Below are 25,590 nucleotides of genomic sequence, written 5' to 3'. Positions count from 1 at the left end.
GAAAGTGTCAAAAAAAACAATTTTTTTCGATACCGACATCTCAACGACTTAGGTTAGTAAATCTAACCGACCAAAAAAGGAAGATGGACCATTACTTTAACTGCTTTGATAATTGCCATTTAAGCACCTTACAGGTGATAAAGGTGAATTTGTATAAATCTGCTACATCGGAATATTACTTTGTAAACAAACTTACTTTAGTTCCAAATATGAAGCTTTTCCCGGTCGTGGTAATTCTGACAGCATTCTTTGCGCTCTTCCGAAATTCTTTTTTTTTATTATCAAGTAAGGTGTAAACGTCTTTTAAGAACATAGAAAAGAAATGAACATAGAAAAAACTGCAGTTATAAAGTTTCGAAATATTGCGTGTAACTTAAACAAACATAATTAAAAACAAACTTTTAAAATGTCATGGGTTTCTTAAAAAGCCCTCCGTTTTGTTCGCCGATATTGTCATCTGAAAGACTCAGGTTAATAAATCTGACCGCCTTAGAAAGAAGGATGACCCATTACTTTAAGTGCTAAGTAATTAACGCGTTCCAAACTAAAATGTGGCATTCCAATTTTGATAAATTTAGAGAGAATGACGTAAATACTCTGAAAATTACTCATTTTTACTAGTAAAATTTAAACCTAAGTCTGAAAATGGCTTTTGTGCGTTGCAGAAACTCGAGTTTCTTTTGAAAAAAGTCAAAAACCGGCCTAAAATGATTTGTGCAATTTTCGCGGAAAAGCAAAATTACCACTCTATTTAAAGTAATATTTTCATCATTTGCCCTGAATCCAAATATTACGCTAAAATTAAGATGAAAGACAACTGTGTTTGCTCGGAAGTACAAAATTCTTCCGAGTGGATTTCTTTATTACAAATAAGTCCTCACTAAAACTTTCAGAAATTCTGAAAACGATCAAGTCCTCACTAAATCTTTCAGAAATTCTGAAAACGAACAAGTCCTCACTAAAATTTTCAGAAATTCTGAAAACGATACAACTCACACTAAAATTTTCAGAAATTCTGAATACAATAAAGCTCCATACTAAAACTTTCAGAAATTCTGAAAACTACAAAGTCCTCACTTAAACTTTCAGAAATTCTGAATATGATAAAGCTCACACTAAAACTTTCAGAAATTCTGAAAACGATACAGCTCTCACTAAAACTTTCAGAAATTCTGAAAACGATACAGCTCCCACTAAAACTTTCAGAAATTCTGAATACGATAAAGCTCACACTAAAACTCTCAGAAATTCCGAACACAATGAAGCCGTCCCTAAAACAGAACTTTTAGAAATTCTGAACACCCTTAAGCCCTCATTAAAAAATATATTAATTCTAAGATAAATTTTGATGACCCTTAAGATCTCAATGTCCCTAATGACCCCAAAAAGAGTTCAAAAATTCTAATCTTTCTATTAATCTAAATCGAAAGTTCAAACATTCTGAGAAAATGTTTTTAAATTCAACCTTCTTTTACTGTAAGGAGAATAAGATATCCTGATTTTTCAACAAAACCTACAAGCCTTGTCCCTTTTGACATATTCCAACTTATTTATATTCTGTGCATAAGAACAGTATTTTAAAACAATGAGCTTGTGGCAGCTACATATACATGTACTTTACACAGTCATGCACGTCAAAGCATATTCAATATAAACCTCTACATGTGCACATTTACATTATTATCATTAATTGTAAGGTCACAAACCACTATAATGAAGATGGCATCCTCAGTTAACTGAAATCAAGACTATTAACAAAACAAGTCTTGGGGAGGTCATCAACCCAGTGTCCAGCTCTTTGGGTCATTCTGTAGACTTTACTTTCCCTTTCCAATAACTCAGCTTCACTTCCTTACTCTTTCACAACAGAAAAGGTTTACAGCCACTGACGTTTCATCTTAATATTCTCCAGATGGACAATGACAGTTTCAATAGGATTTCATGTTGCTGTGGTGGCTTACATATCTAAACCTGAATTAAAGAGGCATGCTGTAGTTATTTGCATGTCACAAAAAAAGTAGTAGTTACAAATGACTGGGTTTATTTAGATGTGAACTTAAACTTATTTTTGTTCTAATTCATATTCATAAATCAGCTAAAAAAAACTTGAGACAGAAATACTACAAGTCATTTATTACACATGAAGTCTATTTTGAGCATGAATATACATTTATGTTCAGTAACAGAAAAGAAATAAAAATGAAAGCTAAAACCATAAGCAAATCATCACTAAGAGCAAAAAACATTGAAAACCCTAGTGAAAATGCAAATTATACAAATGAAAATCGCTGAGCCATCTGAGTTTCCATACACAACAGTGTTAAATTTATTTAAAATTTAGCCTGTGTACAGCCATCTCGCTCTGCAAACAAAATTATCGCGGAACAGACATCTGCGTTATGGCGTTCTTAATTGTGTTCAGCTGTGGGCGATTTTCCCGGAATGTGTGGAAAATGATCTGATTGGCACTTACACAAAAACCATTCATAATTTATGTGGGTGATAGCTTGTCGCATTCCAAATTTTTTCAGCCTACGGCGAGCATTCAATCTGTACAGCCTTTTGCCTCTTACTTGTTTGTGAAGGGCAAAATTAGACTTGCCACAAGTCGACCTCACGAATTTTCACAGTAAATAAGCGAGCGAAGCGAGCCTTATAGCGCGCAAAGCGGCTGTGCCATTGGTCGACTTATATCGCTTGAAGGGTTTCCAGCTCTGGTTGGAGCAGACACAAAAACATCCCTCTCAGAAAGATAAACTTCTATTGTTTTTTTCTGGTAGTCAAGCAAACTTGAATAACTGGTGTCCTTGAGAGCATCATCTATCCTTTCGAAATTGACCCAATGCTGAAGGTTTGACCGCAAGCCACATCTCACTGCGCTTAATCGCTTGTGATTGACTCTTCTGTCCTAAGGGCTGCTCTGATTGGCCTACGCTCAGCGACCCGTTTTTGGGTCGCTAAAAGTGACGCGATTCAAGTATGAAAAGCCATTTGTCCCAGCGCGCCACAGACTGTGGTCTACATGTAGAACATTTCTGCACTGTAGTTTGAAACCCTTTGTAAGGGCCTATTTACATGGAGGTGGGGCACCCCAGGTAGTTGAGGTAACCCACCTAGGTGGGATAACCTGCCTGACCATATACAGTAAACTCTCATTTTTACTCGATCGGGTTTACATGATAGGTGGGGTCGGTCCTCCTAGCCGGGGTCGTGTTTTGCAAGGTAAACGTTTCAACGTGAGGTAAACTGCCTACCCAGGGACGACTCATCAGGTTAATCTGAAAGTGCAGTAAATGCAAACTACACAAGATATGGCTGCCTACGGCTGCAAACCCGGCAAGATTTTCCTATAGCTTTATCTGCCCCAATGTGGAACGGCAGTGCGAAAAGATGCTTGAAGAATTAAAAGTGAAAGTGAAGCATCAAGCGTAGGCCCGAGCGAGTCTCATGCTTCGACTATAAACAACAATGACTTCGAAAACTGCTTTGACTTCTAATACTTAACTTTGCCTAGTCAAATAATCGGTCGAAAGCACAAGATGAGAGAAATCAACCTTAAATATAAAAGATTACAAAACAAAATGCGATTTCAATGGAATTTTTTCGAGACCAACCTGGCTTGCTCTTTATGAAAATATGTCATTGTATTGCCTTTGATTTTCCCAAAAACGAATTCGGCTCTCAAGTTCAGTTATCGAGCCTATGAAACCACTAAAAGGAACGAGAGAAAATAATATACAAAGTCATTTTGTATGTTTACGTGCTAACCTCGTGTAAATGTCATCCCGGGATCCCGAGGTGATAAGACTGCATGTACACTGTAAATGCGAGCTAATTTTTGACCATGGCTGGGTCGGTTTCCTTTACCTACCCATGGTCCCCCACCTCCATGTATACAGGCCCTAAATGTGCCACATAGTCTTTTTTTAGTGCTGTTTGTTTTGGCTCATTTCGATTTGAAAATGTTCGGTTTGGAAGGACATGCTCTGGAATTTATCCGTGAAGGCAAATGATTACTTGGATTTAATAATTGTGATACCGCGATGTATTGTATGAATGACACTATCTTTGTCTGGTTTGCCTGGCTTTGCCAAAATTTTTTGTAGCTTTACTTCGAGAACAAAAAAGGTTGGTTTTAGAGATTTTTTGCTGTAAACATTTTGCTCCTTGGATTTTATCAATCTAGTGCTTTGTGTTTGAGCTCGATGATGTTTTATCTCCCTTGTTTGTTGTGTTATATTTGGAACCGCATGATTCAAATCTAGTCAACCAGACACACAGATTTATGTAAAATTTAAATTAATGGCGATTTAAATTAATTGGACGCCATAACACAGACTTTCCCTTCGCGATTTTTTGGAGCAAAGTGGGGCAACTGTACACTGATTAATAGTCTTTATAAAGAAATATTTACATGCACATGTAGCCATGGCATGTTCAGTACTGTCATCCAGCAGAAAAGGGCTTATGTTCAGGGGGAGGGGAGGAGCTTATAACCAGATATATATTTTTGTTTTCTGGTAGTTGGGCCTACATGTACATGTATAACCAGGGGGCTTATACCGGCTGTATTTTTTTGGTTTCTGGGTAGTAGATGGGCCTATATGTACATGTATAACCAGGGGGGCTTACCGTACATTTAAAACCCATGAGTAAGAACCTACTCCATGTAAGCCTAAGCAGATTCTTATCTAAATGGCAATTAACACAAATTTGGGCTATTCAGGTTCTAAATAGGTTATTGTTTTCTGAAAAAAAATTACATTGATGTATATAGAACTTTTAGTGGTATTTGGAAATTTGCATACCACATACCGGTAATTGCTTACGGTATGTAAATACTGTATAAAGCTCTTATCATTCAGAATATGACATTGCAGTGTATATACAACTGTACATGCAAAGTAATGCTTTGTCCAAAATTAGTTCCAAAATGCATGTTTCCAAATTTGATGCTTAATAGGTTATTATAAAAATGGTGTCTAATTTGCAATTGTTAGCCTAACAGGCTTTTATACAGTGTATGTTAGGTTCTTATTCACAGGTTTTTACTGTATAGCCAGAATTCTACAGTATGAGCTCATACCAAAGGCAGACAATCCTCTGTGTTTGAGGTCACGTGACATGGACATCACTCATAGGCATCATTATTTGTGAACTTTTGTGACTTTATGAGGTTTAAATTCCTTGCTAGCCATCACCGCCCCCAACAAAAGCACATAAGAAAAAGAGACAGTCTCTTTCTCTTACTTATGTTGGGGCGGTGACAGCTAGCAAGGAATTAACGGCCTTAAAACCTCATAAAACCACAAAAGTAATGCTTACAGCTTACAGCAGATCAACGTTTGTGATTAAAAGATGCAAAATTCAGTATTTATGGAACATTTCTTACAATGACTCAAGCCGAGATCGATCAAGTATAGTGAACGTGTGAGATCAAATAAATGTAGTGGGTACTGTGATCTTTTAATAATGCACGTTACGCAGCCTCAAATACAGAGGATTGTCTGCGTGCCTGTGCTCATACATGTACATTGCCTCTTACTCAATACAGCAATCTATATCTCTGAATAGGTAAATTCCAACACAGCTAATCGATTAAAACGCAGTGGCTATTCGTACGGCACCCGTACGGCGACTGCCATTTGCTATTCGTACGGGAGTCAGAAAATGTTATTAAATTTCTGTGTAAGTTTTGATTATTTCCAGTCCAAAACGTTATATTTAACTTTGGAAGAGTAAAGCGATTCTGGAATGCGCTGTTTAGTTGAACCAGACTTATTTCCGTAGGCCCTGCATACCGTACGCAAACAAATCACATGACACTTAGAACTTTTACAATGAAAAACAGCTTATCCCGGGAGCGTACGCAACTAGCTTTCTTGCTATTTATACGGCCATATTTGCGTGGTCCCCTAAGTGACGTCCTTCAAAGATTCATCAATCGTGGAAGAAGAAAACAAGCATCCATACTGCGATGAACATTACCCAGATTTTCTTACGGAAACATTGCTGAGTATTTCACTGATCAGGAAAAGGTTTAGCGTGTACGTGGACTCCCGTATTCCGTCCCATGCTGTTGTTATTCATACGGCCTCCACCGTACGGGGACTAGTGTTTTCTATTCATACAGGAGTCAGCAAATACCAATTTTCGTTGTGGAAGCTCGAAGTTTTTGCATTCAAACAACAGGTAAGACATTAAAAACTTAATTGGTTACTATTTTTTTTTGCTCAGAGGAATCCCGTACGAATAGCAAATACTTGTCGCCGTACGGCCCTTTCTCGTAGCGTGATATATGCGTGAGTTTGACTCGGTAAAAATTCTAAGTGTCATGTGAGTTGTTCGCGTACGATATACAGGGCCTACGGAAATAAGTCTGGTTCAACTAAACAGCGCATTCCAGAATCGCTCTACTCTTCCAAAGTTAAATATAACGTTTTGGACTGGAAATAATCAAAACTTACACAGAAATTTAATAACATTTTCTGACTCCCGTACGAATAGCAAATAGGCAGTTTAAGATACGCTACGGCGAGGTCCTACTACGGCTACCGTAACCGAAAAGGTCTGGGGAGAGTACGTCTCGGCAGTCCGCCAAATTTAGTGTAAAAGCAAGGCGAAATACAAAGAAACATAAGCTAAGGAGTTGAAAATATCTTTTATTTAGTTTTCCACAGCCGAATGGCTTCGCTCAAAAAATATATAGTTGTTGTTTGCTTTGCTAGGACTAACAGAATAGTTCTGAGCGAGAGATTCTTTCTACAGCAGCAATACACAACAACACAACAATTAAAATCGATGAAATGTTTAATTTTAAAAATACGAATATCGCAAAGAATACCGAGTTATGAACTGAAATATACCAGTACTCACCGAAGCAAAATAATAGCGGATACTTATACAGCTATAGTACATCTCAACTAAACTGTGAAGGCAAAAAAATCGCACGCTCAACACGAGTACTTTTCTTGTCCATGCCGACACTTGCACCGAACGAATTCGTCAAATTCAGGATAAGACTTTTTAAGCTTATGAGCGACAAACGCGACAATTGTTCGACTACAATTAAATTCAAAGGATACCGTATTCGTTGGAACTCTTAAAATGCTAAGAAACTCGTCGAAAAAGGACAGAGAAGCGAATAAAATCCGACGTACTACAACTACGGCAAAACCTCCCGACTCGCGTAGTCAGATTTCACTCTACGGCTGGACGTGACTGACTGACATGCGCAGTATCTTATATTTAGAGAAAATTACTTCCGGCAGCCGTAGTAGCGCCTCGCCGTAGCGTATCTTAAACTGCCTAATGGCAGTCGCCGTACGGGTGCCGTACGAATCGTACGAATAGCAAATGGCAGTCGCCGTACGGGTGCCGTACGAATCGTACGAATAGCAAATGGCAGTCGCCGTACGGGTGCCGTACGAATAGCCACTGCGTATTTAAAAATCAATAAACTAGTTCAAGAGTTCAATGAATTAAAAAGCTTGAATACACATAGACATCAACTGATAACATTGCATGCATTATATCGATCTCTCTGTCCTTTCGGTTGATACCTGTCGTTTCGTTAACAAGTACCGTGTAGTTTCGCAAAAGGGCAGTTTCAAGGAGCGTTAGGTAACACTAGGGCGATTTCAAAATATCTGGCAATTTCATATGTGCCGAAAGCTAAAGGAACGAGGAATTAGAGATTACAGGCACGTACAGTCTCTTGCCCAGTTTCCGGCCACTTTAGTTTGTAATCGCTATAACTTCTCATTTATACACGGAAAGTTACTCATTTTTTGTTCAAAGACAGTTCATCTACTTAACTTTAAAATGTACAAAAATTGGCTGTGCACGACAAGTATTAAAGAAATTATGCAATTTTTCGCAGAACTAGTAAGTTGCCCAGTTTCCGGCCAGGTGGTCCAGTTTCCGGCCGTCGAACTAAAACACATTTTTCCCTACAACCGCTCGACTTAAACCGACTTGTAAGTCCCTTGGCAAACGAAAAGTAAGTTTCAATATCAGTTTATTCGAATCTGCTTTCTCGCCTGCCGTTTTATGGAATATTTCCTCGTCAATGACCCGTTACCTTTTCTTTCGCTTATTAGGATGCATTGGCAGTGTATACATATAAATGTTGTAGTTTATCACGCTATGCTTGCTTTAGCCGCTTTTGTACTCTTTGCTAGATTTTCATTTCATAAATTTCTTGAGCAGGAGATACTAAAATTCAGTTATTTCACTTAATAAAAATGCTTTTGAACAATGTGCTACTCGGTGGCCGGAAACTGGCACAGCGAGTCCAAATCTTTGTTAAAACTCTGACTTTTGAAATTCAGAAACAGCTGAATTCTGGCTTGTGATGACAGAACCCCTAATCACTTTCATCTTAAATCTAAATTCTGGCAAAAAATTACGAAGCTTCTCGAAAAGTTTCCTACAAAACGAGCTCTTTGTTTATGTACGGTAGCTTTGATGTGCAGTGAAAAGCGCAAAAATTAGTCGCCTAACGTTTACTCGCGTAAACAAAGCTCGACCTTACTCGTCCGTTTCTTGACCAAAAAGCCTGCCAGAACCATCAATTTGTAGCGGAAATGTTCCCTTTTCTGTAGGAAAGCTTCGGTGGACGAAAACAAAAGATAACTACGAAAATAACCGACGAATGCATTTTTTGGCCGGAAACTGGTACCGGCCGGAAACTGGGCAACAGACTGTATAGGTTGGCGAAAAGACCAGTAACAAAAAAAACATTTTCTACTCACCTATATGCATTGTGATTAAGAAGAGACTTCTATCCCTCATATTTGCGAAAACTCAAGCATGTACACTGAGCAATAGATACGTAATTCCTTCGCCATAATTGCAGAAATCTTTGCCATCCGTAACTTTAATCCGCCCCCTAAAAAACGGTCATTTTTGAGTCTGCAGTTGGATTCTCCAGCGGATTTCTCTGGCTTAACCAATCATGGTACTCTAATCCTCCCACGTGACTATTGAATTCGTTGAATCGTTTCGTTTTCGCCCGCTCGATTTGAATTATTTTGCTGCTCGTTCAATACGGTTTGTTTACAAAACTGTAAAGCGTTTCTTATAGTATTAATCACGTTTAGGATAACAGACAATGCTTTATAAATCTTGTGTGAAATGGAAATAGTGAACAGAAGCTTGGGATTCTTGGAGCCGATCAAAGTCCTTGTGCTTTGAAGTGTCAGTAGAACACCGTGCAACATGTACACCATGTCAGTCTTGGTCGTTTACAAAGTGTTTTGGTGAGTAGAGCTTTTATATGTACATCTTCTTTAAACCAACCAGAGCTTTAAGCTTAGGTTTAGTCTTTCACGTAACTGGCGACAGAGGCAATCACTTCATTCACACAAACTACATTGCTCAAATATTCGACCATTGTATTATCCGCCATTTTGTCGCACAAACAGTCGGAACGATTGCAGAAATTTGAGAATACCCCACCACTTCATTTACATGCGTCGGAACGCTTTGAGAACGAGGTATAACTCAATAGGCACTTTTCCCGAGGAGCGATTGCAGAATAGGGAAGATATCTGTTTACAGACATTGTCTTTGTTTTTTAAATGTCCAACAAGTTGAACAAAAGAACTCTTTGTTTCGCTAGTCAATAGTTTTCTTGTTGGAACATAAATAACTAATCATTCATTATTATACATTAGAATTACTTTTAAACATGTGATTGGTCGAGAGCATTCAGTCAATATACAGTGGCATGTGAACTCAACATAATAACCCAATATCTGCAGCAGATATTGGGTTATTATATTTGAGTTCCAAGTCCGCCTACATGTAGTTTCCAAGCCCCTCATCCCTGCAATGTTAGCGCTGTCAAACTTTTGAAAGTACATGTATGACTGAGCGAATCGCCTTTGTTTCCAATGAGGAATTGAAAGTTTTGATCGAGAACAAAGATTCTAAAAACACTAAGAAAACAACAAAAACAAGTGTAAAAAATCTGAATGGTTATTTGAGGGAGAAGAACCTGGAGGAACCACATTATGTTAGTGCTTATTTTGAATTAAAGCCATTTTGCCTCAGATAAAAGTCTTTGTTTGCAAATTGTTTGAAAACGTACAATAAAACAATTATTGAATTCGGTTTTCGCATGATATCATGAATTAACACAGATCTCGGTTTTGATAATTCACGATATCATGCTCAACCTCATCCAATAATTGCTTACCGGTAATACATGTAGGTGATGACAATGATATCTTTGCTATACCCCGCTTCTTCATTTACATGTGTAGGAACGATTAGGGCCTGTTTTCATGGAGGGAGGGTGCCCCGGCTAACAGAGTTACCCGGCTAGAAGGGATGAAACATAGCCCGCCTTTACATACAAAATTAACAGCCCTTCAGTTCTACCCGCGCGTCACAGTGTTAGAAAACCTTGTATAGCTCCAAACGATTGAAGAAAATTATGGTTTTTGAATTACAGTACATGTAGGATACTATTCCTACAAAAATTTCGAATTTTGATTTAATAATAAGCTGTTGCCGAAAGAAATATTTACCAGCCTACAGATAAAAATAATTTAATGTAATTTCGGTTAAAGAGCACTGTTTTGGTCAAAAATTTATACATTTTATGTCGTAAACTTCAAAATTAATTTAATTTTAGAACACATGCAAAGTCTTATCCCCAGCAAGCCGTGATAGCCCAGGCATAACGGTTTACATGGCAAAAGGCTATCCCGCATAAAAGGGTGCCCTGGGCAAGCAGGCAGAGTGCCCCGGTAAGGCGTTAGGTGGGTTTCCTGTCTAGCATGTAAATGCTTCAATGGATTTTTTACAGAAACTTATGAAAAGTTGGCTCGCCTACACATGTATGGTAGCTCTTTTAGCTTGGCACGCGACTTCGATGCAAACAGGCCCTAATAATTCTTTAATACTACATGTTAATTACCTAAAGCTACATGTAAATGTGGAATTCATGTGCTTTTTATATTTTTCAGGTTAAAGTAACACAAGAAAACACAGAAAAAGTACAAACAACAGTTTTATATGACTGCAGCAGTTTTGCATCTATTCAGAAAACAGCAAGGAGCTAAGTCTGATTTTAAACAACTATAAATTCATACATGTATGCCAATCAAAGGTATCAGTTTAGGCATGTTAGAATTGAACCTGGGGCATTTGTGACAGTGTTATTCTCGTAATATATGACTTGTAATAAAAAACTTTCTAACAAGTCTGCATTTCAATATCTGTGAGTATGCCTAGAGTGTACAAAGCCTTCCTATAAAAATTCTGAGTTTGTCTCTAGTCAGTGATTCCATACTATTTTTACAAAGAACTTGGGGATTCTGGATCATTCCAAGATATGTAAAAACCTGCAAGTAAGAACCTAAAATTTAAAAACAGGTTCTTACTTTCTAAAGTTGATTAAAATGTTTGCTTTTGGGAAAAATAAGTAAAGGTATGACAAGGCTTTACTGTACATGTACATGTATACAATGTCATGTTGTGAATGATTAGTGCTTCATTTTTACAGAAACACTTGTTAGGTATGCAAATTTAATATCACCCTTAAATTAATATTCTATAAGCAACAATGAAATTTAACCTACTAGGACCTACAGTAAATAGCTTAAATTTGTGGAAAAACCTAGGTTCTTACTCACAGTTTTTTACTGTATTCCTAGGATTTTCTTTTTTGTTTGAGGAGCAGGGAATGGACTTTTAGAAATTCTAAGCCAGAGAGAACAATAGTAGATTGTGGAAGCTCAGCATGAAATTTTGAATTTGGAATCTGCCATTCACATTTCTTTCATGAAATTTGGCAATAAAATTCATGGTAACAAAAAGTGATCCCCCATTTGAATGAATATTTTCATACATGTTATACAGGTCATGTACAAACTGTAGATAAACAAACTCCATTTGATGTTAAAATATTCAGTGATATTTGTTTCGTGAAGCAAACAATCTTTTCTAAATGAAGTTTGAAGAAAAATGTGCCCTCTTATGAAAGGCTGATGTCCAAGATTACAATAATATCAGTGCATGTTGCAACTCAAAAAATGGTTTTATACCTATATTTGGTCAAGGAAACATTATTTATTAGGGATAGTCAGGGAGTTTTGTGAGCTAATGTCTGTTCATCTTTTGGGTTTATTTACCAGTACATTGTACATGCATTTCACAGTTTACATAGTAATATTATTGCCTGTAGCTAGGACACTAGGTTACAATACATGCAATTCTCCAGCACTAAAACAGCCTGTTTGCAGGCTTCCTTGTAGAAATAAAATTATGTACATGTATAGGCCAAAATGGTGAAGGAATAGAGCTGAGCATGGTCTCGGGGGAAGGATTATTTGTCCTACATGTATACTGAAGAATTCTGGTTATAAGCCCCTTTGCGTAAAAGCTTCTTTGTTATAGACCCAACCTGGAACTGCCAGAAAGGAAAGAATAAATCCGGCTATAAGACTAAGGATACAAGCCCCCAGTGACAGTACTGAACAGAGCTAAATGTTGCTTTATTTTCACTTTATGACTTCAAAACATAACTCATGAACTTTGTTGTGGATCATTTGAAATGTTACAAAAAACTATATTTTTTATTTCACCTAATCACCCAGAAACCATAAGCCTCGCAATTTGTAAGCCCACCCAAGACTCCTTACGAATTGAGTATGCCCAGGGCTTACAACCAGAATTTTACAGTACCTTATTAGGAAGCCTGTCCATAGACTACATGTACAATATTGGTGTCATTTTGTTTAAATGTGTGCAGCAAAAATAAAAACTTTTGAAATGTTATTTATGTGCCTATAGAAATCATTGCTTACAATGGGTTATTCGACTTCTACAAGCCTGTTCTTTTATTTGAAGGGTTGGGTTGAGGTAAATATTATTTATCTTTTTTAAATTATAGAGTGTTTGTTCTATTGAATGTACATGTAGATCTCCTCCTGGCTTCACAAAATTTAAATTTAATTTTGGGGGCATCAGAATTTTTGAAACTCTTTTGAGGTCCTCAAGGGTGTCAGAAATTCTGTAACAGAATGTATGATTTTTTTAGTGAGCTATTGAGGAGTGTTACAAATTCTGAAAGCTAAAGTTTTTTTTTCAGAATTTCTAAATTTTTTAGTGAGCTCTTCAGAAGTGTTTAAAATTATGAAAGCTTAATTTTTTTCAGAAATTCTGAATTTTTCAGTTAGCTTTTGAGGAGTGTCAAACATTCTGAAAGTTTAAGTCTTTTTCAGAATTTCTGATTTTTTTGGTGAGGTCTTGAGGAGTCAAAAATTCAGAATTTCTGATTTTTTAAGTAAGGTCTTGAGGAGTCAAAAATTCAGAATTTCTGAATTTTTGTGAGCTCTTGAGGAGAGTCAAAAATTTTGAAGGCCTAAGTATTTTTCAGAATTTCTGAAAATTTTTAGTGAGCTCTTGAGTGGTGTCAAAAATTCTCAAAAAGTTATTGAGGTCTTGAGAGGTACAAAAGGTAACGTGGCGATTTGTCGGAATAGGGAAAAAGTTATGTCTTAAACCCCTGTACTTGACGGAATGACAATTTTCCTCAGTGCAATAAGGCCATGTCGTTCGGAATAACAAATTATTTCAGCAGGTTATGGTAACTTTGAGCGGAATTTTTCTAAATTGGAACGCCACATTTTAGTTTGGAACGCGTTAATTGTCTTTTAAGTACCTTAAAGGTGATAAACGTGAATGTGTATAAATCTGCAATATAGGAAAATTACTTTACAAATAAACTTCTGCTGTTCCAAATATGAAACTTTCCCAGGTCGTGTTAATTCTAACACCATTCCTAGCGCTCTCTCAATAAAGTTTTTTTCTTATCAGCTAAGATGTTTACGTCCTTTATGAACGTAGTGAAGAAGATAAAAAATCTCTAGTTATATTGTTTCGGGAAGTTGCGTGTAACTTATAAGCAAACCTATTAAAAAGTAACCTTTTAAAATCTGAAGGGTTTGTCAAAAAAAATCCTAGTTTTGTTTGATACTAACATCTGAAAGACAGAAGTTAACAAATCTAACCGACTGAGAAAGGAAGTTGCGCCATTACTTAGAGTGCTTCCATAATTTAAGCACCTTACAGGTGATAACAATAAATACTTTTTATAAATGTGCCTCACACGAACATTGCTTTACAGTTAATACAACTGCTTTCCCAAATATGAAGCTTTCCCCGATAGTGCTTATTTTGACAGCATTCCTAGCACTCTCCCAAAAAAACGTTTCTTCTTATCAGCTAAGGCGTTTAAAACACCCTTCAAGAACATAGAAAAAAGATAAAAAATCAGCAGTTATCATGTCTCGAAATGTTGCGTGCAACTTAAGCAAACAAAATTATAAAGTAACCTTTTAAAATCTAATGGGTTTGCCAAAAAAATCCCAGTTTTGTTTGATACTGACATCTGTACGACAGAAGCTAATAAGTCTAACCGACTGAGAAAGAAAGATGAACCATTGCTTTTAGTGTTTCCATAATTGTTGTATAAGCACCTTAGTATAATGTGCTACACACGAACATTGCTTTACGATTCAAACTGTTGATGTTCCAAAGATAAAGCTTTCCCTGGTTATGTTAATTCTGACAGCATTCCTTGTACTCTTCCAGGAAGTCTTTTCTTATCAACTAAGGTAACGTCCTTTAAGAACATGGAAAAAGATAGAAAATCTACAGTTATAATGTCTCGAAAGATTGCGTGTTACTTGAGCAAACATAGATCGAAAAGTAATCAAAATTTGATGGGTTTGCCATCTGAAAGACTCAGGTTAATCAGGATCTAACCGACTCAGAAAGGAAGATGGACCATTGCTTTTAGTGTTCCGATAATTATTATTTAAACACCTTCAGGTGATAAACGTAAATGTGAATAAATGTGCTACATCGGAAAAGTCTTTTGCAGTTGAAACTACTGTTTTCCGAAGATGAAGCTTTCCCCGGTCGTGGTAATTCTGGCAGCATTTCTCGCACTGTCCCAAGGTACGTAATTTTTTTTTCTTATCAAGTTAAGTGTTAACGCTCTTCAAGATCGTTGCAGTTGATGTAAGTTGTAGGCAGAATTTACCATAAGACCGTGCCTCTCAATCATTCAAAATTCATAAAAATAGAAATGAACGATCATCGATAAGACAATTTTTTTCGTTTTAGATCTAAGCTTTAAAATGATCTCTGTCCAAACATCTTTATGACTTCACAAAACAAAAGCTTTTACCAAAGACGATGTTGCTTTATTGGCTTTGAGTGTCTGCCCTCAAAGTTATATATCTTTAATTAGTTCTCTTCTGGTACTCATAAATCTCTTATGAATGACCAGACCGCCTCTTTTCAATTAACCAGATCTCCAAGCTGAAGATGTTTATAGAAAAGTAAGCTTCCGAGCTCTACCAGTTTTCCTTTTTGTTAATTTCAGTTGAGGAACATAAAAAATCCAAAACACATAAGGCAAAATGGTAGCTCACCAATAAGCAAACAAGAAACTTCAAGCAGTTTAAAACCGGGCGGTTAATGTTTGACCACTTCTTTCCGTTCTTTGGCTAGAAAGGCACATCACCGCACAGTAAATAAATGGCATGCAATACATGCAGAAGCGATGACGTCTCACTAGGGGTCACATGTTTTTCCGAGGAAATTTGTCAAAAACTTAACGTAAATAAAAGTAGCTGACGCCTTGTGGGTGATTAAAACTGTTATCCAACTGCAGCTTACGTTTTTTAAACCTAAGAACCAATGTTAGTGAATAATGATTGTATAAATAGCATAGTTAGGATCAGATGAATTCAAAAAATACAGTCGTTATGAATTCACAGCTCGAACTTGAAATCCTAACTCGAAATCCAACTCGAAATCCAACTCGAAATCCTAACTTGAAATCCAACTCGAAAATCCAACTCGAAATCCTAACTCGAAATCCAACTCAAAATCCTAAACAAAATTCGTAAAATATGCAAATTAGGGGGACTGATGACGTCATCTCCTCAACCAATTTGTTTTGGTCAATTTGCTGCAGAGACCAGTGAAACTTGGCAGACTAATAGATCTGCAGGTGACGCACTTATAGTTATAATAAAATTATGTTCCCATGGCAACTCACTCTTTTCTAGTCCCAATCAATCTATTTTAGAAATTTTAAGTCTGGAAAAATGAAACCATTTATATGCTTTGCCAGAACATGCATATAAGGTATCATTGGCAAATATCGAAATGGACTGCGAAAATTGGTCAGGAAAAACTTTAGCATCATGGGTCTGGAACCCAGTATGTTGCCATGGTAATCAAATTGTTAAGTTCATATTGTGGAACACAACTAGCAGAGTGTTATTATAAAGAAGCAATTATTTTCGATACAAATTAGTTGAAATATCTCTGTAATCATATTTGATCAAAATTTGGTTGAGTCTATGACGTCATCGCATGGCAAATTTACATATTTTAAAAACTTGAACATCTCTGGAATGAAAAGAGATATTTAAAAACAGTAAACATCATTTTTTCGACTTTTTTGCTTGTTTACAAGCAAAAGGAAGGAGAATAGCGGTTAATTTGGGCAATCTCGAACCACAGTCTCAAGGGACTGTTTTAATTTCTCAAGGGAATATTTTAATTTCTCGAGGGATTACTTTCCGCTTTGGGTGATCACTTGCGATCTCGTAGAAAAAAAACTTGACTTGTGTCAAATTTACAAACGTTATATAACATTTTTAAAAGTGACATGTCAGCTTTCTTATCTCAACGCACGTGTGTCTGAAAGGCGATCTATAAAAAGCGTCGCACTAACAATGGATTGCGTGACTAACGCTAAAACACGAATAAGTAATCACTAGCACTTACATCGTTTAAAATTACAAACGTCAAAAATAAACTATAGCAAAAAAAATCGCTCTTTTCAAAGATATTATTGAAGTTAAAACAAATGCAAGAGATGGGGGCTTCTTTTAGCTTAGAAGCGGTTAAAAATTGGCCAAATTTGGTTGCTACAAGCGCCATTTTGCAATGTTGATGATTAGCGCTTTGCAATCCGAGTCGATGTGACCTCGCGTTTATAGCAATGTTGCATGAATCGGCTTTACAACATGCAATCGTATCTACGCAGTTCGAGTGGAATTTTAGTCAAAGACAGCAAAATTCTTTCGTATTTCATCTTCAAATATAATTCGAAAGCATTCACTGTATATATGGCTTTTGTTTAATTCACGAAGAAGGCGAAGAAGCTGTCTTGATATCCGATCCTCGCAGAGCCCAGAAAAAACGTAGCATAAGTGTATCGATTTGTTTACGCACGACTGCGTGGGAAGCTATGTTTTCTCCAACAGTAGTCAGAAATATCCGTATTTTTTCGTGCTTTTTCTTGGAGCAATCGCAACGATACGGCCTTGAACACATTGAACAGCGGTCTACCTATAACAATTCAAATATGGCGTCGCAAAAACAAAGCGTCGAACGCATATTTTGCTGTTTCATTTGCTAATTTCGCTACCGTAATCGACTGCCTCGAAAGGTCCATGCAATTTTAAAGTACAGAATTGTCAGATCTCGGTGAAATTTGCACTGTTTATTTGTGTAATGTTGAGGCGCGGACGAGCCATTTTTGACAAAATTATATGGCTGCATTTCCTCCGCGAAGATAGGAAATTGTTAAACTAAACTTCAAAGCAACTGTAATGATAAGTTCGAAGAACAATGCACAGGATAAACCTTCGACTCATACTTCATGCAAAAAAGTCGGTATCTCTAAGAGACTTTGATTCTTGTCATACAGAGTACTTATTAATGTTTTTTAACGACTTAGATAGGAAAGACGCGATTTTCACCATAGTAGCACTTTAATCACAACAGCTTATCATTTAGTAAACGTTTGTACTGTTAATCAAGGTTGCTCTAGAAATATATTGTGAGGCAAAACTTTGTTGTAAAGGTGCAATTCATAATTATTTATTTTCCTTGGATGGAGTCATTCCTGGGCATTTACTTTGTGTAACAGACAAATGACGTAACAAACAAACAATACTGACCAAAATACGATGCTTCACAAAACAATGCATGGCTTAACAATGAGTCCTCTTTTGTGTTCTATACCTGAAGTATGTCCCCATTCCCGTGAAGTAACTCCCTCATTAGTTACATTGTAGTTTCTTACTGTTTTTCTACTCATCAATGTTTGTTGACTGCAGGTGCTGGGGCGCTGAAATTTCTCAACCCACCACCCATTATCTTGCATGGCTTCCTGGGCTTGAATACGGATATAAACTGCACAACTGATGATCCAAATGCTACAGTCTCCCTCTTGTACAGCAAAAATTTCATAACTTGGTCTGAGAGAACTGTTGAACCAAATAAACTAATTTTAAATGGACAAGTTTTCACACTGATGAACCTAGTTGTCGGTGATGCTGGAAAGTATAACTGCAAAGCAACAGCTGGATGCCAAACTATTCGCTGGCCACAGTCCTATGGCTACATGGTGCTTCAGTCAGGTGAGCTAATTAACAGTTAGACCGAAACTCGAAAACTTATTTATTACTTTTGTTACTTAAGGAGGCTCGATGTAGTTTTTTTAGCTGAAGGGTGGTTGTTTTAAAAATTAAAATTATTATCTAGGAGGCCAACGTTCGATTTTTGCCAAAATACACAATAATGATCAAATATGACCAAATTTTAATTTTTTACCCGTCACTTAGTCACAAAGGTTACCATAGCAACGATTGACGTTTTCTTTTGTTCTCAAACAAGCTTGATTTTCTCGAAATCTAGACTGACTCTTGGTGTTTATTTTTTGATATGTTAAAGTTTAGTAGATTGACTAACTGTTGACGAAATTTTAGAAAAATCTGTAAGAGTGTTTTCAAGTAAATCAAGAATGAAATTTTCAGAAAAACCTCGTTTTACTGTAAAATAGGCGCTTTAAAATTGTTTCGTATTATTTGAGCACAGTTACTCTCACTGAAATATAAATTCTTACACCATCAAAGACCATTAACTTAAGCGAAAGACTTTTTGCTTTAATTTGTTAAAATATATCGACTGCCGATTGTAGGAAATTATACGAAAATACCAAAAACTTCATTCTTGATTTACTCTAAAAAGCTCTTACAGATTTTCCTAAAATTTTGTGTACAGGTAGTCAATCTGCTATACTTGAACATATCAAAAAATGAATGCCAAGAGTCAATCTAGATTTCGAGAAAATCAAGCTTGTTTGAGAACAAAAGAAAACGTCAATGGTTGCTATGGTAACCTTTGTGACAAAATGACGGACAAAAAATTAAAATTTGGCCATATTTGATTATTATGGTGTATTTTGGCAAAAATCGAACATTGGCTTCCTAGATAATTTTAATTTTCAAAACAACCACCCTTCGGCTTAAAAAACTTCATCGAACCTCCTTAAGCATACTTGTTTTTCTCGGGTAAGTAGCGTTTATGTTTATACTTTAAATACACCACGTTTAGGTATTAAATTAACCGGTATGGGCATTGACTTTAAAATGGTTTTGCTTTTAAAATTAACTACGATCGATAGCGGAACCAGACTAGAATAATAGCATGTCATTCCGTGACAGTTTGATAACTAAGGGCCTCTTTACATGAGAGTTTTCGTCCCGGGATGACTTGCGAATTTTTGCTTGTAAACCCGGGCTATCTTCTAACCCTCTTGCTAGGGTAATCCTAGCACTAGGGTTACCCTTCCTGCTTGTAAACAGGCCCTAAAATCAATTAGTTCTTGTTCCTGTTTGTTTCAGGCGGGTCTGTGTGAACGGTGACCCACTGTGATTAGCCTATATGCTGGAGAAAATAAGGCGAGCAGCACGACATATTCTAATTAAGTAGTGGTGATCCAAGCCTAGTTGTCACTGGATGCTGCGATAAAATAAATCAAAGAAAATCGAACAATTGTGTGCAGTGTGAATTCTTAAAGTTGATTGGAAACAAAAGAGCTCGGCATGAAGTTCGGAATCCATAACGTCGAAATCTGACCTTCTTGGGTTATCATTGTCAGGAGAATGCCATTAGCGACCTTCAGATTTGATTACGAGTACGAGTACGTATTTGGAATTTCGACACAATTATATCCCCCAAACTCTAACTCTTCCCTGTTGCTGACTAACACATAAATAAACGTTAGGGATAGGATTGATGTGATATGTGATTATAGGAGGCACACGAATTTGGTTTGAAAACTCGTACTGGTACTCAATCTCGTACTCGTAGTCCAATGTGAAGGTCGCTAATATTGTCTAAGAGTTGGCAGTTTTCGCCCACTACTTTACGAAATCCTTTTCTCTGGGATTACCTTTTCTTCGTATCTGTTCCGCCCTTGCAAGCACAATTACTATGATTGATCAGTTATGCCTATAATATCAGGCTGCGTTGCCATTCTCTTTAATCATGTGAAAGAAATGCTCACTCAGGCCCAGTTCAGACACCGTACTTCACATGAGCCGAATCCGAATTTGATTTTGGACCGACCCAAATTAATTTAGATCGGCTGAAATCATTCAGACGCCGAGTTTAGTTTAACGGAACACAATTCAATATGGGCAAACGACGCATTCAAGTCAGCGGAGAGATATAAACTAGAACTTCACTCTTGATTCTCTTCGCTTTGGGCGGGAAAAGGGTGGTAGCGATTTTTGGCTAAAATTGAACATTACCCAAACAACTCTGATTCGCCAAAAAAAATGAAACAAGCTGAGCCTTGTTGGTTTCGTTGTTCTGACAAGCAAATGGTTTCTTTTGTTTTTATTTTATTAAAACGCTCCTAAAGACACTGCCAGGAGAAACCAAGTTTTTTGCATATGATTTATCTTAAAAAAGAAAGGAAAACCAGCAAAAATAAATACAGGTAGGACAATATTTGATACAAATAAACAAACCTCTGCGAAATTGGAGCTGTTTTGGCAATGTTTCAACTAGAAGTCGGTAAATCGCTAACCGGAGCTGACCAGATTTTGCCTTCTTTCCATACCTCCAACATGGAAGGGAATTTTTCCTGAGACCACCCACCCTTCTAGAAATTCCAATTGACCTTCACACATTTCCTTAAAGTTTTTGACCTTAGAGGAGAGTATGGACATTTTTTGGAACCACACAATCACCTTTAAAATACCGAATATACTGCATACATATACTGCGAATATATAGGCCCATCTACCTGGGAAAAAATAAAAATACACACTAGTTATGCAATGCTTTCGAGTGGTATACTTAACAATTATTCCACGAGCGCGCGTTGGATATGAGATGGTAGATAGTGACGATAGTCAACGAGGCGCGTTGCGCCGAGTTGGTTATAACGATCTCATATCCAACAAGCGCGAGTGCGAGTGGAATAAGAATTACAATATTTGAGCTCGCCAGCTATTTTCGTTGACGCGTGTCGGCTACAAAATTTGTGGTCAATGGTTTATGAGCTCATATACCATTGCCTGTTAACCAATCAAAACGCAGGAATTGCAATATACCATTGACCCCACCATTGCTAGTTTTTAATAAATACACCTTATTCGATGGTTTAACATATAATACGCGCGGATATTTTGCGAGTTGCGTAGTATTTTCCACGATCCTTTGTCGTTTCTCTATGGTATTTCGGGCAATCATCTCGGGCTTCTTTTACCTTTAGAGCAACCTAGCATGATCCTGCAGTTTTTTGAGTAAAAAAAATCAAGAATATTACGAGTTGTAGAAAGCTACAATAAAAACTAATTGTCTCAGGTCTGTACGTTATTACGTACTCAAGTTATCCGTCAAAATGTTTCACGCAAATTTAGAGAGCACAGTATGGAAACGCCATGTTGGAGTCCAAAATTCTATATCTTAAAGACCGCGAATGCTATCAAGCATAAAAACTCAGGGGTCTTGCGATTCTGGGTTTTAGAATTTTGATGACGTCACGTGAAAACCAAGAATTACCTTGTTATAGGAAATTAACGATACATGTTATTAACGCGAATTTCAAAAATTCGCGTTAATTTTATGTATGTTAACTTTTTTACATTTGATCAGAACTTTTCCTAAATTCGCGTAAATTTTATTACGCGTAAATTTTGTTCGCGTTGTTTAAATGCCTTGTTATATGCCTATAATAAGGTAAACGTTTCGGTTACGAAACGTAAATTAAAAAAAATAAGTATACAACTTACAGCAAAGCGCCGAAAGGCGCCCAAAAGTGTGACCACTTTTAATTTATTCACATTCTTTCGTGCAGAATTAAACCAAACAAAAGCCGTAGATAGCTTGCAGTTGCCTTCTGATTGGATTAAATCTGCACGAAAGAATGTGAATAAATTAAAAGTGGTCACACTTTTGAGCGCCTTGCTGTAAATTTGTCATAAGCAAAATCCATGGATCACAACGTCGATCATTATTCTTGATCTCTCGTTCGCGACCAGCAAGTCCAGTCCTTGTTCATTGTCGTAAGAAGTAAGCTCCAGTCTCCTTCACCGCCTCACAGTTTGGTCGTCAAGAGCAGACTGGGCTCCAGTGGTTTTCAATATGGCCGCTTTGTTGCTCACTCGCCGACAGCTCTGTGTATTAGCTTTTTTCCTTCACTAAAGGTAAGGAAACTTTAAAATCGGATCTTTAAATATACTACAGTAAATTTGAACTACCAAGTGGTTTCCTTCTACCCGTCTATTGCAGAAATGAAAGCATTGAGGCACTGGTGACCGTGTCGATAGGTTTTACAGCCTGTTTTGTTTATTTCCCATTGCCCGACCGACCCATTTATTTAAAGCCTAGCAACGTAATGGTGAAAGCGGGTGTTTATTTGACTGCAGCAGTTAACCCATGCCATTGTTCAATAAGCAAGGGTTTTGGTAAATATCCACCACTATAGTATCAGTGAGTATGTGGTCCTTGGTCCGCGACTTTTTCGAATATGATTTAATATTTCCTCGATATCTAAACTTCGGTAAAAAATGAATGTTTCCAATGATTCTTTGACTATTCTTCTTTGGTATGTTAAATTTTCAGCTTTTTTACTGTCAGTTACGATGCGAAATTCACGCTTGTCAACAGACAGGTAAATTTGCCTTTCTTGAAATTTCAACTTTTCGCGGGTCCGTGAATTACATGGTCGCGTTTACTAAGCTAGTGCATAGATAAAACGCAACGGGATAACTTGTTTTTTTGGAGAACAGGTTAATAGATCAATAGATTTCAGAATCTGCGAAGAAATTTGCTGCAGAGTTACAAATTTTCGGTTTAGCGACTAACAAAAGTTATAAACAATTTTCGCATATGGGTCCTTGGTCCGTGACCTTTGACTGTGAATTAAAAATATGTTCTAAAACAACGATCATTCAGAAAAATATTAAGAGCGAATTTTTTTGTAGACCGCGTGAAAACAAAAATATGCGGTACAAACTTCCAAAGTCATCTACCTTCATTTTTGGCTCAGAGATACCTTATGGTAAGTCGATAAACGTGGTGTATTTTTTTCGTTTAAATCTATTTTAATTTTCGAGAAAATATTCAGACACTGTAACGAGTGCCCGGCGACATAAAATGGCCGAAACAAGAGCGACGAACATGGTCACAAGAACTTGGCTCATCAAAAGCGTAAATTGAAGATGACCTTTCTCAAGTTTGTATATTTGTACAGGAGGCATTGACGAATGTTATGAGTCTAAAATAAGGATAATCAACTGAACTATGAAATCCAGGTAGGCGTTTAAAAATCACCATTTTCTCATTGTTTACAGATTTCATTTTGGAGACGTTTTTCACGAAGTACTTTTCCTATGCGGTATAACTCGGATTCGCCTGAAACTTTGGCTTAGATAAGTAGAAATGATGTACTTTTTAATTATATAAAAATTTGCTCTGGGCTTTTGATTTTATCCAAGAAATAGACCGTCCTACTTCGAAGAAATCGCTCGACAGTGACTTATGTAAACAAAGTAAATAATCGAATTACGCAGTACACTTTCTCTTAATATAGCCAAAATTCGAACACAATCTTATCATTTAGCTACACACGAGTTTATTTATTAATATTTTACTCTTACCTTGCAAAAGCAGTGGTAAAACATTGTTTTTCCCCATTCTTGACATTCTTTTGTCGGCAAATTGCACGGGCAAGCGGCCATGTTGCTTATGATACAATCAGTCGCTATTAGCAAAGGCCCTCGTAAACATGGTATTTCTTGACAATTTTAACCACATTTCAGGTTCCATACAGCCATTCGTGCAAGGGACTTGATAACACGATGAACAGATTCACTTAACGACGTTTTAAGCCTCAAATGAGATGTTGTGGAATTCAAAGAACGGTTACATGTCATTGCTCGTGAACCCTCGTATTTGTCACGCAATGAGTCACGAACTCCCGGGGGGGGGGGAAGGTGGGTACTGTACAGGGGGCTCCCTACAAAGTCTGCATTTTTCAACTGCCATTTAGATACAGTCGACTCCCGATAACTCGAATTCACGTTTTTTAAAAAAGTTTTCTCATGCTCTCTTGTTCGTCCACATGTGCAACCTCTCACTCAGTCATAAAAAAAAAAAACGCTTTTTGAACTCCATTTTCCCTTTTATTTATTCAATACAAAATAATCAAGATGTACAGACTTGAAAAAGCACTACATCTAGCACCAACGGTACGGTAATTTGTACAGGCTTTTTATTCCTGTTAAAATTATTATACTATTATACGGAACCCCATCTGGGCGTGGTAAAAGCTTTTTGATTTGACCCCGGAGCCGGATACCATTTCTATGTCTTATCAATGATCTGAAGCAGGAGCCCATCAACTGGAGCCTCCATACGTGCTGTACCCTTGAGTCAACCCTTTCCCGTATATTTTTATTTTTAGAAAGACATTTCCCGCGAAAACATTGCTCCTGTGGTCAGACCACATGCAGCGCAGCTAGGGCGACGATGTAAAAAAAAAAATGGCTGCCAATGTCGTACGCACATTCCCTGTTCGTTTTCCTTTATAATTTTTGCTTCTTTCCTGATTTTACAGCCGAGAGAGCCTGGTTTACTCGTGAATGAATATTAAACGGTTAAAAGTTAATTAATAAACCACTTTTTTGTCCATGAAAATGAAGTCAGTTTAGTCATGGCGTTGATCGGAAATATGTAATTGCTTCAGTTGCTTGTTTGAATCTTACCGATTTCTGGTTTGCACGGACTTATTACATGCAGTGTTAGACGTAAACAGTACTGTGAGATTTGACGCTGGATTTGTAAGATCTATTCTTGAACGAAAGCAGAAAAAATTTAATATGGGCCGAGCTGTGGCGAACGCGTGTTCTTTGATACGGCGACGAACAGTGTAAACGTGATGACTTCGATGCAAATTTTGACTATCCGTATGCTCCAAGATCCAGCCAATATAAGATCATCATGCTTCGAATAAAACCTCAGGAAAATGATATGTGTTTGTTTCTTTTAAAGTTCAGCAACCGGAATTATAGCAGAGATCGTTGAGTCGCTGTTGCAGAGGTGAGATATTGCGCATCTTACAATTTTAAAATTATACGAGTACAGGCCAACGGCCTGAATGTTACATCTCTCTTCGGTTAGAGACCGTGTGATCCGCTTATTTCAATCCCCGTACATTTCTTTCGCTTTGTATGTTTCCAA

General features: G+C 37.1%; 1 protein-coding gene and 1 long non-coding RNA gene across 2 annotated transcripts; one reads left to right on the top strand and one right to left on the bottom strand.

The window, feature by feature from the left end:
- Positions 1–818: 818 nt before the first annotated feature.
- Positions 819–9,084, bottom strand: LOC144656112 (uncharacterized). Its single transcript, XR_013571260.1, has 2 exons — positions 8,757–9,084; positions 819–1,971 (listed from the first exon to the last, which is right to left on the bottom strand). It is a non-coding gene; the product is annotated as an uncharacterized LOC144656112 (long non-coding RNA).
- Positions 9,085–14,896: 5,812 nt separating this feature from the next.
- On the top strand, positions 14,897–19,878 carry LOC144658371 (uncharacterized). Its single transcript, XM_078518795.1, has 3 exons — positions 14,897–14,979; positions 18,168–18,470; positions 19,737–19,878. The coding sequence occupies exons 1-3, from the start codon at positions 14,925–14,927 to the stop codon at positions 19,748–19,750; spliced, it is 372 nt and encodes a 123-aa protein (XP_078374921.1). The 5' UTR covers positions 14,897–14,924; the 3' UTR covers positions 19,751–19,878.
- Positions 19,879–25,590: the final 5,712 nt, after the last annotated feature.

The sequence above is a fragment of the Oculina patagonica genome, chromosome 6 (assembly GCF_052425735.1).
Source record: "Oculina patagonica isolate OP01 chromosome 6, crgOcupat, whole genome shotgun sequence".
Lineage (NCBI taxonomy): Eukaryota > Metazoa > Cnidaria > Anthozoa > Scleractinia > Oculinidae > Oculina > Oculina patagonica.
This window is presented reverse-complemented; position numbering and strand designations above follow the sequence as displayed.